This window comes from Salvelinus fontinalis, chromosome 28 (assembly GCF_029448725.1).
Source record: "Salvelinus fontinalis isolate EN_2023a chromosome 28, ASM2944872v1, whole genome shotgun sequence".
Taxonomy (NCBI): Eukaryota; Metazoa; Chordata; class Actinopteri; order Salmoniformes; family Salmonidae; genus Salvelinus; species Salvelinus fontinalis.
In genome coordinates, this window is record NC_074692.1 from 21,262,004 (window position 1) to 21,279,317 (window position 17,314).

The following is a 17,314-nucleotide window of genomic DNA, read 5'->3' on the forward strand; positions in this document are numbered from 1 at the left end:
CACCCCTCAAACTGCCTCACAGCAAAACATTCACATACACCCCTACTCACCCCTCAAACTGCCTTACAGCAAAACATTCACATACACCCCTACTCACCCCTCAAACTGCCTCACAGCAAAACATTCACATACACCCCTACTCACCCCTCAAACTGCCTCACAGCAAAACATTCACATACACCCCTACTCACCCCTCAAACTGCCTCACAGCAAAACATTCACATACACCCCTACTTACCCCTCAAACTGCCTTACAGCAAAACATTCACATACACCCCTACTCACCCCTCAAACTGCCTCACAGCAAAACATTCACATACACCCCTACTCACCCCTCAAACTGCCTCACAGCAAAACATTCACATACACCCCTACTCACCCCTCAAACTGCCTTACAGCAAAACATTCACATACACCCCTACTCACCCCTCAAACTGCCTCACAGCAAAACATTCACATACACCCCTACTCACCCCTCAAACTGCCTCACAGCAAAACATTCACATACACCCCTACTCACCCCTCAAACTGCCTCACAGCAAAACATTCACATACACCCCTACTTACCCCTCAAACTGCCTTACAGCAAAACATTCACATACACCCCTACTCACCCCTCAAACTGCCTCACAGCAAAACATTCACATACACCCCTACTCACCCCTCAAACTGCCTCACAGCAAAACATTCACATACACCCCTACTCACCCCTCAAACTGCCTTACAGCAAAACATTCACATACACCCCTACTCACCCCTCAAACTGCCTTACAGCAAAACATTCACATACACCCCTACTCACCCCTCAAACTGCCTCACAGCAAAACATTCACATACACCCCTACTCACCCCTCAAACTGCCTTACAGCAAAACATTCACATACACCCCTACTCACCCCTCAAACTGCCTCACAGCAAAACATTCACATACACCCCTACTCACCCCTCAAACTGCCTCACAGCAAAACATTCACATACACCCCTACTCACCCCTCAAACTGCCTTACAGCAAAACATTCACATACACCCCTACTCACCCCTCAAACTGCCTTACAGCAAAACATTCACATACACCCCTACTCACCCCTCAAACTGCCTCACAGCAAAACATTCACATACACCCCTACTCACCCCTCAAACTGCCTCACAGCAAAACATTCACATACACCCCTACTCACCCCTCAAACTGCCTTACAGCAAAACATTCACATACACCCCTACTCACCCCTCAAACTGCCTTACAGCAAAACGTTCAAATACACCCCTACTCACCCCTCAAACTGCCTCACAGCAAAACGTTCACATACACCCCTACTCACCCCTCAAACTGCCTCACAGCAAAACGTTCACATACACCCCTACTCACCCCTCAAACTGCCTTACAGCAAAACATTCACATACACCCCTACTCACCCCTCAAACTGCCTTACAGCAAAACATTCACATACACCCCTACTCACCCCTCAAACTGCCTCACAGCAAAACATTCACATACACCCCTACTCACCCCTCAAACTGCCTCACAGCAAAACATTCACATACACCCCTACTCACCCCTCAAACTGCCTCACAGCAAAACATTCACATACACCCCTACTCACCCCTCAAACTGCCTCACAGCAAAACATTCACATACACCCCTACTCACCCCTCAAACTGCCTCACAGCAAAACATTCACATACACCCCTACTCACCCCTCAAACTGCCTCACAGCAAAACATTCACATACACCCCTACTCACCCCTCAAACTGCCTCACAGCAAAACATTCACATACACCCCTACTCACCCCTCAAACTGCCTTACAGCAAAACATTCACATACACCCCTACTTACCCCTCAAACTGCCTCACAGCAAAACATTCACATACACCCCTACTCACCCCTCAAACTGCCTTACAGCAAAACATTCACATACACCCCTACTCACCCCTCAAACTGCCTCACAGCAAAACATTCACATACACCCCTACTCACCCCTCAAACTGCCTCACAGCAAAACATTCACATACACCCCTACTCACCCCTCAAACTGCCTCACAGCAAAACATTCACATACACCCCTACTCACCCCTCAAACTGCCTTACAGCAAAACATTCACATACACCCCTACTCACCCCTCAAACTGCCTTACAGCAAAACATTCACATACACCCCTACTCACCCCTCAAACTCCCTCACAGCAAAACATTCACATACACCCCTACTCACCCCTCAAACTGCCTTACAGCAAAACATTCACATACACCCCTACTCACCCCTCAAACATGCAAACACAAAATATGTATTTCAGTACAGAGGGAAGTATTAGATGTGCATGCCTGCTGCAGTGTGGTCATAGTGTAGGTAGAACATCTTGCTATTAAGAATGGTGCATTTGAGGCAGCTTGCATATTTCTGTAAAGTCTAATTGCCCTTTGAGCAACACATGTCTGCAAATGCATTCCTCTGATATTAGTTTAGTGGAAAACAAACAAAACATTTCAGATGTTTTATGGTGTGTGTTTTATGGTGTGTGTATGTCCTGATGAATCCGTCAGGGCTAAGGGCAGGGGGTGATGTGCTGACAGCCTCCCAGCGTGCATGCCGAGCGCCCAACAGTCCCCCTTTCCTCTTTCTTGTTCCGTCACTCTTCTCCTTCCCTCCCGCTCCTCTCCTCAGCTCCACACATTTGCTGTGGATTAGCTACGGACAGTAAATTACAGCACCCTGGACCTCTGAGTGATTCCATACCCATCTCTTCACACGTTCCACCTCTCCTTCCCTCCCTCATGCGCCATTTTCCAGTCCAACCGCCTGCCTGCCTGCCTGCCTGCCTGTCTGTCTGTCTGTCTGTCTGTTTGTCTGTCTGTCTCTGTCTGCCTGCTCTCTTCATTTTGATAATTTTTTCCCCCTTTCTCTCTGTTATTTTCGTCCTGGTTCCTAGATTCTCTCAACCCTGTCAGAATTATCTTCTCCTGTCTGTCTCTCTCTCTCTTTTTAGTTTTACTTCATTCCTTCCTTCCTTCGTTCTTCTATAGTGTCACGCTACACAGCATTCTATCTTTTACACATCCACCTCCTGTCCCCCCCACTCCTTTATACAAGCAGGTCCCTCTTGTCTTGCCTTCACAGGTTTCTTTAGCTAGTTGCCTCTCTCTATTCCTCCCTCCTATCCCTCTCTCCCAACCTCTCTCTTTCACACCCTCTCATTCCTCCCCCCTCTTCTTCCCTCTCTCTGTGGAAACAGATGTTGTTTGTCAGATCTTATCATTACTGGCTAATTAAGAAGACATCTCTTCTCATTCTGTTGTTGCTTCTCTCCTCTCTAGCGTCCATCCCTCTGTCTGTGTTCCTCTCTGAGGAAGGTTTGGGAGGTGCTGTGGTATGTGGGTATATTTAATACTACAAAGGTGATTATCGGCAGATAATAGCCTATACGTTTTGTCAGTGTTAGTAAAGAAGACTCAGTATCCTGGAATAATTGTTACGTGTATTAGAGGGAGCACATGACACATTTCTGTGGTAAATTTTTGCATTTTGACATTTATTTGACAGTATGTATATAGTTTGTGCCCATATTGCTGTTCTGTAGAAGCTTTATGTTATGTTTGGTGTTTATTCATGCTGCTGCATTTAGAGCTGCCAGTTTTGTGTCACCGGTGTAGTGTGGGGATTGGAAAGGTCTGTATTGGTATGTATGAGACCTGTCCATGCACAATGGGCTGCTCAATCCAGTGTGACAGTTTGGGTATTTTAAATCTTCATCCCATAGGACTCTCAAAGCATGCTGGGAAAGGTCAGGCCATTGATGGAGGTATATTCCCTATCCTCTCCTGCTGGATCTCTGTGTATTTGTCTGTCAGTCTGTCCATTCATAGATCCATATAAATATTACTCTCTCTAGCCTTCGTTATTATGCCAAACATTGGTTAATGGAACATAACTTTCAACAATTTAAACGATTAGAATAATAGCATCATGCCAGCAGTGAAGTTGTAAAGTAATTTTAAGATTGCATTGTTCAAAAAGTACACATTCACACTTATCAGGAGGGTCCATGAGCCCCTCATACCTGTCCCTCTATAACCCCCCCCCCCCCCCCCCCCCATCCCCCCTCTCCTCATGAGCCCCCCATACCTGTCCCTCTATAACCCCCCCCCCCCCCCCCCTATCCCCCCTCTCCTCTCATCTCACAGCCTCGCCTCAGCTGAGGCACTTTTGCGGTGGTAAGCCGGGTGGTTTTACAGAACTACCAAGCTCTATAAATCAGCACTAGTGGTTTAAATGTTTGGCTTTGACACAATTCTCATGTTTAGAGACGGGGTGGGCTGGGCCGGAGGGGTGAGGCTGGGGTGTGCTGAAATGGAGAAGGGGCCATGGGGGCACATCCAATCCAGCAATCAAACTTTAAGAAACAGAGTCCTCATTCCAAATGCTCTGTTTCAGTCTATGTGGCACATCGGCAATGAATCTAGCTGCTATTTTGATACAACAGGCCAATCTGAGTCCTACCCTCCAACTGCTATTTTTGATACAACAGGCCAATCTGAGTCCTACCCTCTACCATTGATCTGGTGTACCCATCTCATGTCAGTGTATGGTTGTTAGTGTGTAGGGTGGTGGGTGTTGGTATGCCTGACTGTCAACTCATAAAGACAGGTTTAATCCCTGGATCAAAAAAGGCGTCAATGAGAGATTTACAGGGTCCAGATTATAGATTATGACAGGTTGGGATTAGGAAAGGTGGGGGTTGCTGGGAATTCGAGAGGACAGAGGTGCATAGCTGTGCACCCAATACAACTTAACAAAAATAAGAGAAACCCCTGCTAAAACAAGTTGTTAAGGGTTAGTTAAAAACATATTTTTTTTGTTGTTGATTACTTTAAAAAATGATGCAGTTGGACAGGGAGGGTGAGGGATAGGAGGTGAGAGTTGTATAAAGTATGTTAAGTAAAGTTGAGTGCACTACTAAGTATTATTTCTGTTGTAAAATATGAGGGGGCGGGTTAGTAGGCTTGTGTGAAAGGTCCCGTGGTGGTATGCGACAGAGGGGGTATCAGTTCGTGGAGGGTTCTCTGTGCCCCATTAGCAGTGTCAAAGGTCGGGTGCCCCGGGTGTTAACCCTGGTGACCAGTCTAGCTTCCAGTCTGCCAGGGGACCCTGGGATCCAGGGGTATTTATTACCTCCTCCCTAGCCCCCTCTTCCCCAGTCACTCTCCTCACCAACTCTCCCCATGGAGAAAAAAAACTCCCCCATCCCTCACCACAACCAATTCCATTTATTCATTGGATGCATATCCACACATTGATGCATGACGACCCATCTGTAGATTTCTGCATCAGTGTAAAATATGATTAGGTCAACTCTGGCCTATGCACAACTCAGCCAATAGCTAGGAGCCATGAACCTTGCTTGACCCAATACTTGCATATTTTGTGCATACATTTTAAGTTGTGTTTAAGTTGTGTTCATTGTAGTTTGTTTGTGTGTATGTAATGTTTGTGTGCTTGCATGTGAGCGTGTGTATGTGTGTGTGTGTATGAGTTACTGTTCTTGGTGTTTGAGTGTGGCAGAAGAAGGTCCTCAGCATGTCAGTATGTTTTAATGCCTCACATCTGTTTTCCTAATTTTCCTCCCCTACCCCCCCCTCTCTCCCGCTCCTTCTCTTTTTGTCTCTCCCTCTCTTCTTCTCTCTCACTTTCAATCTTGTCTTTCCCCACCACCTATCCACACCTTCCCTCTCTACTTCCTTCAGTCTCTCAGCCTGTCGTCTAAATACTGCTAGAAGGATTATCTTGCTCCTGACCTGTCACTCCATCCCTGTTATCTCTCTTCCTTCCTTCCTTTCTACCTTCCTTCTTTCCGCTGTGTCTATTGGTGTTCCTAGATAGAGAACAGAGACTCGCCCACCCTGTCAAAATAAATTATCTCAATTTTAGTCCTCTCTCTCTAGCTCTCATGGTTCAAATCTGTCCCAAGTCTTTTATTGAAATGTGATTATGTCATCATTAATGCAGATGTCCGAAACTAGAGGACCAGTCTCACATGAGAAGGACTGATGTCTCACAGGAAGACAAGGCTGCAGGAACTGGTTTAGCTATGTGGGAGCTTCATATGACCTCTATACAGCCTGTATTATAGCTGATAAATCTATGTATTGTAGCATAAAGATCTGTTGACACTGATACAGCTTTGTGTCTAATCAGCATAGATAGAGAGTGATGTGTTGTGTCTCTGTGACATGGCAGTTCATGTCAGTAGTAATGAAGGTTGATAAATGCCAATAAAAATTATTGTTAGGGGTCCTGTGCAGCTTTTGTTCTAGCAGTGTGTAATGGCTCAGTGTGTAACGGCTCTTTTGTTCTAGCAGTGTGTAACGGCTCAGTGTGTAACGGCTCAGTGTGTAACGGCTCAGTGTGTAACGGCTCAGTGTGTAACGGCTCTTTTGTTCTAGCAGTGTGTAACGGCTCAGTGTGTAACGGCTCTTTTGTTCTAGCAGTGTGTAACGGCTCGGTGTGTAACAGCTTAGTGTGTAACGGCTCTTTTGTTCTAGCAGTGTGTAACGGCTCAGTGTGTAACGGCTCAGTGTGTAACAGCTCTTTTGTTCTAGCAGTGTGTAACGGCTCGGTGTGTAACAGCTTAGTGTGTAACGGCTCTTTTGTTCTAGCAGTGTGTAACGGCTCAGTGTGTAACGGCTCTTTTGTTCTAGCAGTGTGTAACGGCTCAGTGTGTAACGGCTCTTTTGTTTTAGCAGTGTGTAACGGCTCAGTGTGTAACAGCTCAGCTACATGTAACAGATGCCTTAGATAGGACTGACTGAGGCTGAACGTGGTCTGAAGACAAGTCAATGCATAGGTGAACATGTAGGAATAAAACAATTACAGAGTTAAGTTTGTAACGTTGCTGTTACTGCAGTGTCATGACTTACGCTTTAATTTTTTTGAACTCGTTTTAGTTAAGAAAGTTGTCACCCTGCGGATTGCTCACCACACGTTGTGAGGCCTGTGTTTAGTCTTGGGAACTGAAGCAGATGCAGACAAAGGGGATATGGAGGCCTCAACAGAGATACAGACTGGAAGACTGAGGGGAAAACAGACTCCCCATGGAGCCAGTGTGGAAATTGATCCCAAGGCTTAAGACTTGGGCCTACCTTTTGTTAGTGTTTCCTAATCAGGGTCTCTGAGGAGGGTAGTGGGGAACACCAGTTGGAGAGGTTATAGCTTCATTTACATTAATGACAACTGGACAGCTCATTAAATATTAAACTGGCATCTCAACTAGTTACAAAAAGTTACCCCTTCCCCCAAAAAAATTATTTCCAAATTAAATAGTGATTGAATGGGAAATATGATGGAATGGAAAATAAGTTCCAGTGATTGTGTATGGTTATGTACGGTTATGGAATAACCACTTTGAGTATGAGAGAGCTGCAAATACAGCAGAGCTGTATTTACATACCTATGAGTCTAATCTACAGTGTAGCTAATAGAGTTCTCCTATGAAAGTCCTGGACCTTCCTCAGCTCACACAGTTTCCTTCTGACATCCAGATCAATGTTTTCCAAGTCCTCATCTTCTCTAGCCTGTGGGTGGGGAGGTGTGTGGGCGTGTTACAATACCAAAACAAAAACAAACAATGGCGATATTAAACTTTGCGACCACAATAGAGGGGGAAAAAAGAGTGTCCTCGACTTCTTATTAATTATGCAAGATTAGTCTAATTATAATTCAGCAAATGAATGTGTGGCAGAAGGTGCGAGGCGACGGGGCTGGAAGATTTGCATGTTAAGTGGGTAGGGGAAAGTGGCTAATGCATGCTAATATATGCACCAACGTCTCGCTTTAATTTCAGCATTTGCAGCTGTGTGTGTCCGAACTGAGGGGGGTGAAAAGTTGACTGAATGGGGTTTGGGGGGGGGCAGAGGTGGTGGTGGAGGGTGCTGTATGGAAGTGTGTATGATGTTACACAAGTAAACACAGTGAGGGAATGATGGGTGAAAGTCAGAAAAAGGAGAAACCAATGCACACTGACCAATGGGAATGTCGGCATAGAACATGTCCTATCTCACAGAGGGTTGTCGTTACATGTACAATGTGTCCTTAATGGGATGTCACACATCCCTGCTGTGAAGTCACCAATGTGACTGGTTGGAGTGAGCGGTCAGTGCTGGCTGGGTGCACTTGAAGTGGCCAGAGATCCAAAGAACAGGTGGCCGGGCAGGGAGAGCAGGGTGTCTGGAACAGAGCAGGGCCATGGCCACGGTCATTTAGCCCAACAAAGGAGCCTGCGGTAATGTTGTCATAAATTACTTTACAGCGTCTCTGTATGGGAGTTCCCACATGAACTTGAAGCAAATTAATATAATGTTCCCTGTCATATATCAGGGTAGAAGTCACATACTGAAGGATCTCACTGTTTAAAAGATGTGGACCAAAACAGCAGAACATTATCCAATATATCCCTCATCAGCCGATGTGAAGCCAACTGGATTCAAACACTGAGCATAACACACTGTAACATATCATATAAATCATGACAACATGATAGATACTGTACAGAGAGAGGATAGAGAGAGGTAAGGGAGGGAAATACAGAGAGGGGGGAGTGAGGGAGTGAAAGATGGAGAGAGAGATGGGGATTGGGATAGAAAGAGGAGGAAGTAGTTAGAGGGAGGGAGAGGCTATGTGGCCTTTTGTACACATCCACCCGGAGCCCAACTGTAGAGGAGCGGAGAGGTTGGAGGTCCGAGCTCTCACTAATAAATCGTAATCATCCTCCGCCAACAACAATATTGATTGTCCTCCACTGAAATAGCTCAAATCAAGAAATATTGGACACTGTTTTGGAAGCAAGCGTTCGTTCTGAACAAGGGCCTGTTCACGAGAGAGGAGGGGAGGAAGTGATGGAAGAAGAGAGAGAAAGCGGCTGAGAGAGGGAAGGAGAGATTACTATTGAATTGGAGGGTCCTGGGCTGCGGAGGCAATACAAAGTCCCTCGCCAAACAAACTCTATCCATTAACATGATTTATATTTGCAGTGTACACAATGTGGGGGGGATTGGATAACTGGCTGCCCAGCTCCTGCTTCTCAAGCTCCCCATCATTTTCCCTCATCACTGTTGTTATTGGTTTAATTTCAGCGTTGGGTGTGTCAGTGAAATTGAGGCCAGATTTGTGGCTAAAATGACAAAGCATCTGATCCATGGACACACATATATCAGTTGTCCTGATCTCACCATGTCCCATTTCACTCTCATTCTCTTTTTCTCTTCAGACCATTTCTTAACTCCCTCAACTCCCTCCACTATCTCTCCATCTCCCCTGCCTCCTCTCCATCTCCCCTGCCTCCTCTCCATCCGCTGCCTCCTCTACATCTCCCCTGCCTCCTCTCCATCTCCGCTGCCTCCTCTCCATCTCCCCTGCCTCCTCTCCATCTCCCCTGCCTCCTCTCCATCCGCTGCCTCCTCTACATCTCCCCTGCCTCCTCTACATCTCCCCTGCCTCCTCTACATCTCCCCTGCCTCCTCTACATCTCCCCTGCCTCCTCTCCATCTCCGCTGCCTCCTCTCCATCTCCGCTGCCTCCTCTACATCTCTACTGCCTCCTCTCCATCTCTACTGCCTCCTCTCCATCTCTACTGCCTCCTCTCCATCTCCCCTGCCTCCTCTCCATCTCCCCTGCCTCCTCTCCATCTCCGCTGCCTCCTCTCATCTCCACTGCCTCCTCTCCATCTCTACTGCCTCCTCTCCATCTCCGCTGCCTCCTCTCCATCTCCCCTGCCTCCTCTACATCTCCCCTGCCTCCTCTCCATCTCCACTGCCTCCTCTCCATCTCTACTGCCTCCTCTCCATCTCCCCTGCCTCCTCTACATCTCCCCTGCCTCCTCTCCATCTCCCCTGCCTCCTCTCCATCTCCGCTGCCTCCTCTCCATCTCCCCTGCCTCCTCTCCATCTCCACTGCCTCCTCTCCATCTCTACTGCCTCCTCTCCATCTCCCCTGCCTCCTCTACATCTCCCCTGCCTCCTCTACATCTCCCCTGCCTCCTCTCCATCTCCGCTGCCTCCTCTCCATCTCCCCTGCCTATACTCTTTCTATCTCTTCCTCCCCCACCTCTCTCTCTCTCTCTTTCGGAATGTGTTCCTTGTGGTTGCCTTCTCTTTCCCATCTCTGTCTTTACCTATCAGCGTGGGGACTTTGGGATTGCGGCAGAGCTGCGTTGCCATGGCAGCGGGCTGTGTTGCCGAACTGTGTACACCTGGGATTTGGAGTCTCTCCTTCCCCTCCCCTTCTCTCTCCAGCTTCATTTCAGTCTCTCCAGCTCTCGCTCCCTCTCTCTGCTCTTCTCTGCTGTAGTGGTGGCTATCAGCACCCCTCTCCCTATTTCTACACTCTGATACTCTCTCTCTCCCTCTCTCACTCAGATACACACACACACAAACACAGTTAATGAGACACATACATATGAAAACACACACACAAACCTCATTCAAACATGCACGTGTGCACATGTACATACAAATACTCTGTCTCTGTCTTTCTAGTTTCACTTTCTCTCTTCCAGCACAGTTCTAATGTGGGGGTTCAAATACAGCATTGCGGGGTACCATGTTCCCCAGAGTCCCCTGGCATACATCACTGTCTCCTGTTCACTTTGAAACACAGCAGTAGTTTTCACTGGACTCCATTTCAAATTCTCATCATTTTATTTCAAGTGTAATAACATTGACTCTAATGCTAAACTAAACAGCAGTGATTAATGCTCAGATGTTCATAATGCATCTATGACCGGAACAGTAATCAGCATCTTCTTGACTGACAGGCCAACAAATAATGAATGCATTGTTCATGTTATGTTTTCTTGTCTATTGAGTTAACAATTTTTATGTACTTGTCCTGTTTTTTTCTCTTACCCCTGCAGGTTCTTCTTGAAGTTTTTCTTGAAGTGTAACCAGAATTGTCTGAAGACAGCAGGAAACCCAAGGGACATGAGGAGATTTCAGGTATGGAGAGTAGGAGAGAGAGAGAGGTTTGTGTACGTGTGAGAGAGGGAAAGAGAGAGAGAGCGTGTGTGCAGCATATATGATGTTGAAAATAGCAATTTTCTATCTAAAATAGAATAAAAACTATCCCACCTTTGCTTCCGCTCTACTTTCACAAAGAGGGATTATTTTGGTTCAGGGTCTGCCCAGGTATAGTTGGGACCACATTTCTCCATTCCGTAGCCCGAAGCACTGCTTAGACATTTCCCAATGGAAGGAATGGAGGGGAAAGTTAAACGTGAAAGTAAAAAATCTACAGTGAAACAAAGAGGGAGAGAAGGGAAAAGGGTGTACTGGGGTGGGAGAGACAAGGGGGGAGGAGGGCAGGAAATAGGCTGAGGTGTTTCAGGAAGTTGTCAAGAATTGAGTGATTGGCTCCAGATGGGGGAGGTCATGCTCCGTGACCCAGGAAGTGGTCACAGGGGACACTCCGCATCACTTCCTCTGCTGTCTTTCAGCACCGGAGCCCCTGTCTCTCTGTCTCTCTCTCTCTCTCTCTCTCTCTCTCTCTCTCTCTCTCTCTCTCTCTCTCTCTCTCTCTCGCTCCTCTTCTCTTCTCTTCTCTTTTCTTCTCTCTTCTCTTCTCTCTCTCCCGGATCTCTCTGCCTCTCCCTTTTTCTCTCTCTCCCTGTCTTCCACCATGTTTGTTTTAACTCCTGCGCTTTGACGCATGCTGAGAAGTTATGAGCGGGCGGCCGCTCCGAGGCCCTCACCTCCAGGTTAAAATGTGATTAGAGCTGGACAGGAGCCTGTTTATGGTGCTTGATCAATAATTTACTGTTATTTTCCTATAGATTCCTCACCACTCAACCATCTACAAGCACATCTGCTTTCTCTCTCTCTTTCCTTCTCAGCATCTGTGCTCCAGAGTATCTTCATGTGCAGCTCTGGGATTCTGAAACAATTCTGTCTTATCTCTTACACATCACTTTCTTATTGTAAAGCCTATTTCAAAATGTCTAAAGCTTAGTCTTTCAGCACTTCATAGACATGGACCCTACACCACCATCAACACCCCCTCCTGCATGTACACCTATAGATATACAGTATGGACACTCTTAAACACACAGACCCAAGGCAAGCACACAAGAACACACATTTTGTATGCATGTCCTCCATGGGGAACTGATGTTTCTCGTGGAGAGGGTAGGGACACACACATGCTGTTGGCCAGGAATCAAATTAGGGCCACCATATATCACACTCTACTTTAACGGCCAGTAAAAATAGGAGATTCAGTCCATATGTCTGGTGTCAGTGAGGGATTAGGCCTGAACCTCTGTGGTCTGTTGGTCCAGACCACAACTCCAACCACAGTCTCAGGAGGGGAGAGGAGGGGAGAGAAAGGGAGAGGCCACAGAGAGGGGGGCGGTGATGTAAAAATATGATATAGTGTAGTAGGGTTGTCACACCTATCAGCTGGATGTTGAAATGGATTGTGGCCAAGGGATTTTGCAGGAAACCAAATCTCACAAAAATTGAACTGATATCACTTTAGTTACCCAGATAAACCCAGATAAACTCATGGTATGTCTTTTCCTCTTCCCCGTCCTCCCCTGTCTTTCAGGTGGTCCTGTCCAGCACTGTGAGTGTAGACGGCCATGTCTTAGCCGTGTCTGATAACATGTTTGTCCACAATAACTCCAAACATGGCCGGAGAGCTCGCAGGCTAGAGCCTGGAGAGTCAGTGGAGAACGGTATGGAGTATGGTAAGAAGAGACAAAACACGACCTGCACTGGGGCAGAGATACATCAGGAACACATTCATACTGTAGACATTCATAATGTAGACATTCATACTGTAGACATTCATACTGTAGACATTCATACTGTAGACATTCATACTGTAGACATTCATACTGTAGACATTCATACTGTGCTTCTTCATCTGTAGAAGCACTTTGCGACAACTGTTGATGGTAAAAGGGCTTTTTAAAATACATTTGATTGATTGATTAACTACTGCTGTACTAATGGTTAACCTCAAGGTTTAGGGCTGACACCCTGAAACAGAAACTGAATACATTGCCAAGAGATGCAATAAGTTATATTAAAATGACATTATTGCTCTTCCTCTCCAGCCACCCCATGTATCAAAGCCATCAGCCCCAGTGAGGGCTGGACCACGGGCGGGGCCATGGTCATCGTAATCGGGGAGAACTTCTTTGATGGACTGCAGGTGGTGTTCGGCAGCATGCTGGTGTGGAGCGAGGTAGCTATGTGGCTTTACTGTAACTGTCTCTTTAAAACAACTCATTAACGAGACGGTTACTGATTGAAAACATAAGGGACAAGGTAACAAAAGCATATGGCTTGTCTCATTTGCACAGTCATTTAGTGGCTGCCTTCTACATGTTGGCATTATGAGAGCAAACCGTATTATTCCATCAGATACTGTAGACTGTCAAACAGTCGTTGCTCATTCCTTCTCTGTCTTGTCCCTGTTTCTCTCTCTCTTAGTTGATCACGCCCCACGCCATCCGTGTCCAGACGCCCCCACGCCACATCCCAGGGGTCGTGGAGGTCACGCTGTCCTACAAATCTAAACAGTTCTGCAAGGGGGCACCTGGACGCTTCATCTATACAGGTAAACACACACCTCCTATTAACCCCACCCCCCAGCCATATCTACCCTATCCAGCACCCTATCCAGCAACCATTCACCAACAACATATCAAACAGCACCATTACATGGGATGAGTCAGGACCTAGTGCTGATGTATCTGTGGATGTGTTTGTGTATAGCGCTGAATGAGCCCACCATAGACTACGGTTTCCAGAGGCTTCAAAAGGTCATTCCCAGACACCCTGGTGACCCTGACAAACTAGCTAAGGTGAGTGAAAACATACCACACATAGTGAGATGATGTACATGCCATATGTCACCATACCTCACCTTTGTACATAAAGTACACTATGTAACACCAGAGGCTAATTCATGTCTCTCTGTCTGTGTGTAGGAGATGCTACTGAAGAGAGCAGCTGATCTGGTAGAAGCCTTGTACGGAAACCCACACAGTAATCAGGTAACCAGCACTGTTTAGTCGCTCCGTTCCTCTAGTAATTCCACTCATCAATAACTACTGTAAATCTGTGAGGTCTGGGTTAGTAACAGTTTGTATTGTCTCTCTTTAGGACATGTTGCTGAAGCGTGCAGCGGACATCGCTGAGGCCCTGTACAGTGTTCCCCGTCCCCACAGCCAGCTGCAGGCCCTGCCCAGCTCCCCAGCCCATGGCAGTGTGATGGGCCTGGGCTCATACCCCTCCCAGCTGGGGGTCAGCATTGGCGAGCCAGGACAAACCAGCCAAGGTGAGCAGGATAAGACTTACAATTGGATTCCCTGTATTTATAGAAGTCTGGCCCTTTGATTTTCTTCTAGTTGGTGATATGATATCCCCAGTGGGAAAATCACTTGTGTCTTCCTGTCTTTTACTATCCTCTGTCCTTCTTGTTCTAACACTTTGTATTTCTCTCTCTCTTTGTTTCCCTCTCTCTCGCTCCAGGTTATATTCGTAACTCCAGCAATTTGTCCCCCCGGGGGTACCCCTCTGCCTCCACCCCTCAGCAGTCGGGGTATGGGGGTGGTGGAGGTATGAGTGGGGGGTACGGGGCAGTGCCCATGACTAGTCTGGGGGTGCCAGGGTCCCCTGGTTTCAGCAGTGCCTCCCCCACTGGTTCTCCCTATGGCAGTGAGTGTCTCTCCTTTTACTCAATCAATCTATCCAGTGTTTTCCTCCTGTACCTGTTACAATAAAACATAATTGCCCACCATTGACAAAGGTTGACCAGTGCCTAGAATCCTTCTGTTATAAAATAACAACTGTTTCTCTCTCGCTCTCGCTCTCGCTCTCATCCACAGTAATGCCATCTAGTCCCACTATCCCGGGTTCCAGCTCCTCCTCCCTCCTGCCGTTCTCCTCCTTCCCGTCCTCAGCCAAACAGAAGAGCGCATTCGCTCCTGTCCTCCGGCCCCAGGGCTCCTCCTCTCCTGCCTGTCCCGCTTCAGGAGGCAACAGCTTCAGAGGTAGAACCAAACTACAATCTTAGAAACATCTCTTTGTGTGTTAAAACCCCCCTCTTTCTGTATAAAAACTCATCTATGCCCACATACACATAGTTCAGGCAGGCATGACAATACAATATGTCTGGCTTTTTGGGGGTTATAATAATGATTGCCATTGTCAAGAATAAGATTTTATCTAAAACATAATAGATTATTACTATTCTCTTTCGCTATAGCGATGACCGGCCTGGTTGTTCCCCCGATGTAGCAGCACTCTACCACCTCCCATCCATCACCTACAAACCAGACCAGACCACTGCTCCCACACTGCTACCCCTCTGCAGGCACTGACAGGGATAAATGGAACACACACTGACTTCTCAACCACCAACAACTATCCTCACTGATGCCCTGCCACTTGTTGAGCTCATGTTTCATCCAACTGAATGAAAGGGAATAGGACAGAAAGAGTCCAAAGACCAGCCAGTCACTCCAGAAGCAGAGAGAAGAGGACCTCTTCATCTGCAGTAGCTGTAAAGACATGAGACTTCCTTGGGCCACACCACAACACAATGGAGCTCTATGGGTGTCTATGGGTGTCTCCGTATTTTGAATGGACAGCAGAAGTCAACGTCAAGATGCCTTCACGAGCTTCGAAAGCACTCGTACCGCCCAATGCTACAGCCGTATGCAGCATTTGGTTCTTCCAACACAAACACCTACCCTAAACTGTTCAACCTCTTGGCTAGCAGTGTGCTAGAAGAAAATGTCTGTTGATGATTCATTGTTAGAGCACTGAACTGAATGGACAATGGACAGCTCTGATACTATGTGCTGAAAGTCTATGAAGCAGGGTGCTATTTGTCTCTGTCAGGACACTGTCAAAGGCATGTATGTACATTGTCACTGAGAAGACTCCAAGTTTTTTGTAGCAGAGTTTTTGAAGTGGATTTACATTCCAGAATGATAGACCCTTTATTTTGTGTTCTGATCCCCATAATTTTACAAGGGCAAACTCTTTGTCCTCCTGGGTTGGTAATACAACATTTATTCATATATTGATTTATTTAAGAAGAAAAAGACAAGCAATTTAACTTATTATTATAGTTACTTTAGGGAATAATATAAACGTGTTTTAATTCCTTTTTTTCAATTGTTATAAATATGATTATGTTCTCGCTATGTTGCCATTATTCTTGTTTTAATTGAAATCTTTGAGGTTTTGTCAGACATGACTGATGATTAATACATAAGAGAAAATTAAGTAGTACGCCATGAAACGTTTATTTGAAATAAATTCTTGGCCAATACTTTTCCCTGGTTTGTCATATAACAAAATAGAACTGTTATGTCCAGTGTAAAAAAAAAGCACATTACCTTGCTGATCTCCATAAAGGAAAATTAGTTAGCCTATATTATTATTAATTTCATTTTAATGCATGTTATTTCCACACTGATTCCCTGATATTATTTCATTACATGTTGCAAATTTGAAATTGTATGTCAAAGTTTAGGATTTTTATTGTTCATTCATTTTATGTTTTTCATCCCATAGTCTCTGGTCACTATGCAGTAAAGTAACAAGCATACATAAACTGAAAACAAAGTAAGGAACATATTGGGGATTTGTAATAAACCCATGCAACAGTTTTCTTACTCACTGTTGTAACACAATACAAACATCATACTCAGGATTAGAAAACAAAGAATTGAAAAGAGGTAGCTAACATCTATTCAAAGTTGTTTGTTGTGTTTTGCTGGTTTTATTTATTTGAAAGTCGTTAGTAAAATGTAAGGTTACTCAAAGTTTTTTTCTCCCAAAACCTATCTTTCTTTTTTAATGGTACAGAATAACATGATGACTGTGTGAAAATGTGATTTGTATATCTTAAACTGTAATTATATTTTGTCCTCCCAAATAAAATAAAAAATCACAGTAAGAACTCACTGTTGGTAATAATTCAGAACTGTGTGTTTGCATTATGCAATTAGACATGGTATAGAAATGTACAGATATCCATAGTACAGCATATGAGTTGAGGTTTTCTTATGTACAGCATTACGGGAATATTTCAAGTCCACACCAGGACTATTTTTTAACTCACCTGTATGTTTGTGTAGTTTGACACAAAGCTGATGAGGCGCAGCATCTTAATTGTGGAGTGAGCGTTGCAGACTGTAGCTACTGCCTGTGAAGATAAACAACATCCCTCATCACTCTCCTCTCCTCCTCTCCAGCAGCAAACCTGCTTATTCCTCTAAGGACCAGGCCTCTGGGGGCCCCACTA

At 45.7% G+C, this 17,314-nt stretch overlaps 1 protein-coding gene across 3 annotated transcripts in view; it reads left to right on the plus strand.

Moving 5' to 3' along the window:
• Positions 1–16,973, plus strand: part of LOC129826372 (transcription factor COE2-like) — a 36,161-nt gene extending 19,188 nt beyond the window's left edge. For 2 of the 3 annotated variants that reach the window (XM_055887017.1, XM_055887018.1), the window contains exons 7-16: positions 10,902–10,983; positions 12,590–12,731; positions 13,104–13,234; positions 13,483–13,609; positions 13,768–13,856; positions 13,983–14,048; positions 14,158–14,332; positions 14,527–14,712; positions 14,883–15,047; positions 15,263–16,973. In XM_055887017.1, coding sequence (XP_055742992.1) covers positions 10,902–10,983; positions 12,590–12,731; positions 13,104–13,234; positions 13,483–13,609; positions 13,768–13,856; positions 13,983–14,048; positions 14,158–14,332; positions 14,527–14,712; positions 14,883–15,047; positions 15,263–15,294 — 1,195 coding nt within the window. In that variant the 3' untranslated portion in view covers positions 15,295–16,973. Of the gene's footprint in view, positions 1–10,901; positions 10,984–12,589; positions 12,732–13,103; positions 13,235–13,482; positions 13,610–13,767; positions 13,857–13,982; positions 14,049–14,157; positions 14,333–14,526; positions 14,713–14,882; positions 15,048–15,236 lie in introns of all 3 variants that reach the window. The other variant, XM_055887020.1, reaches the window with a different exon arrangement.
• Positions 16,974–17,314: the final 341 nt, after the last annotated feature.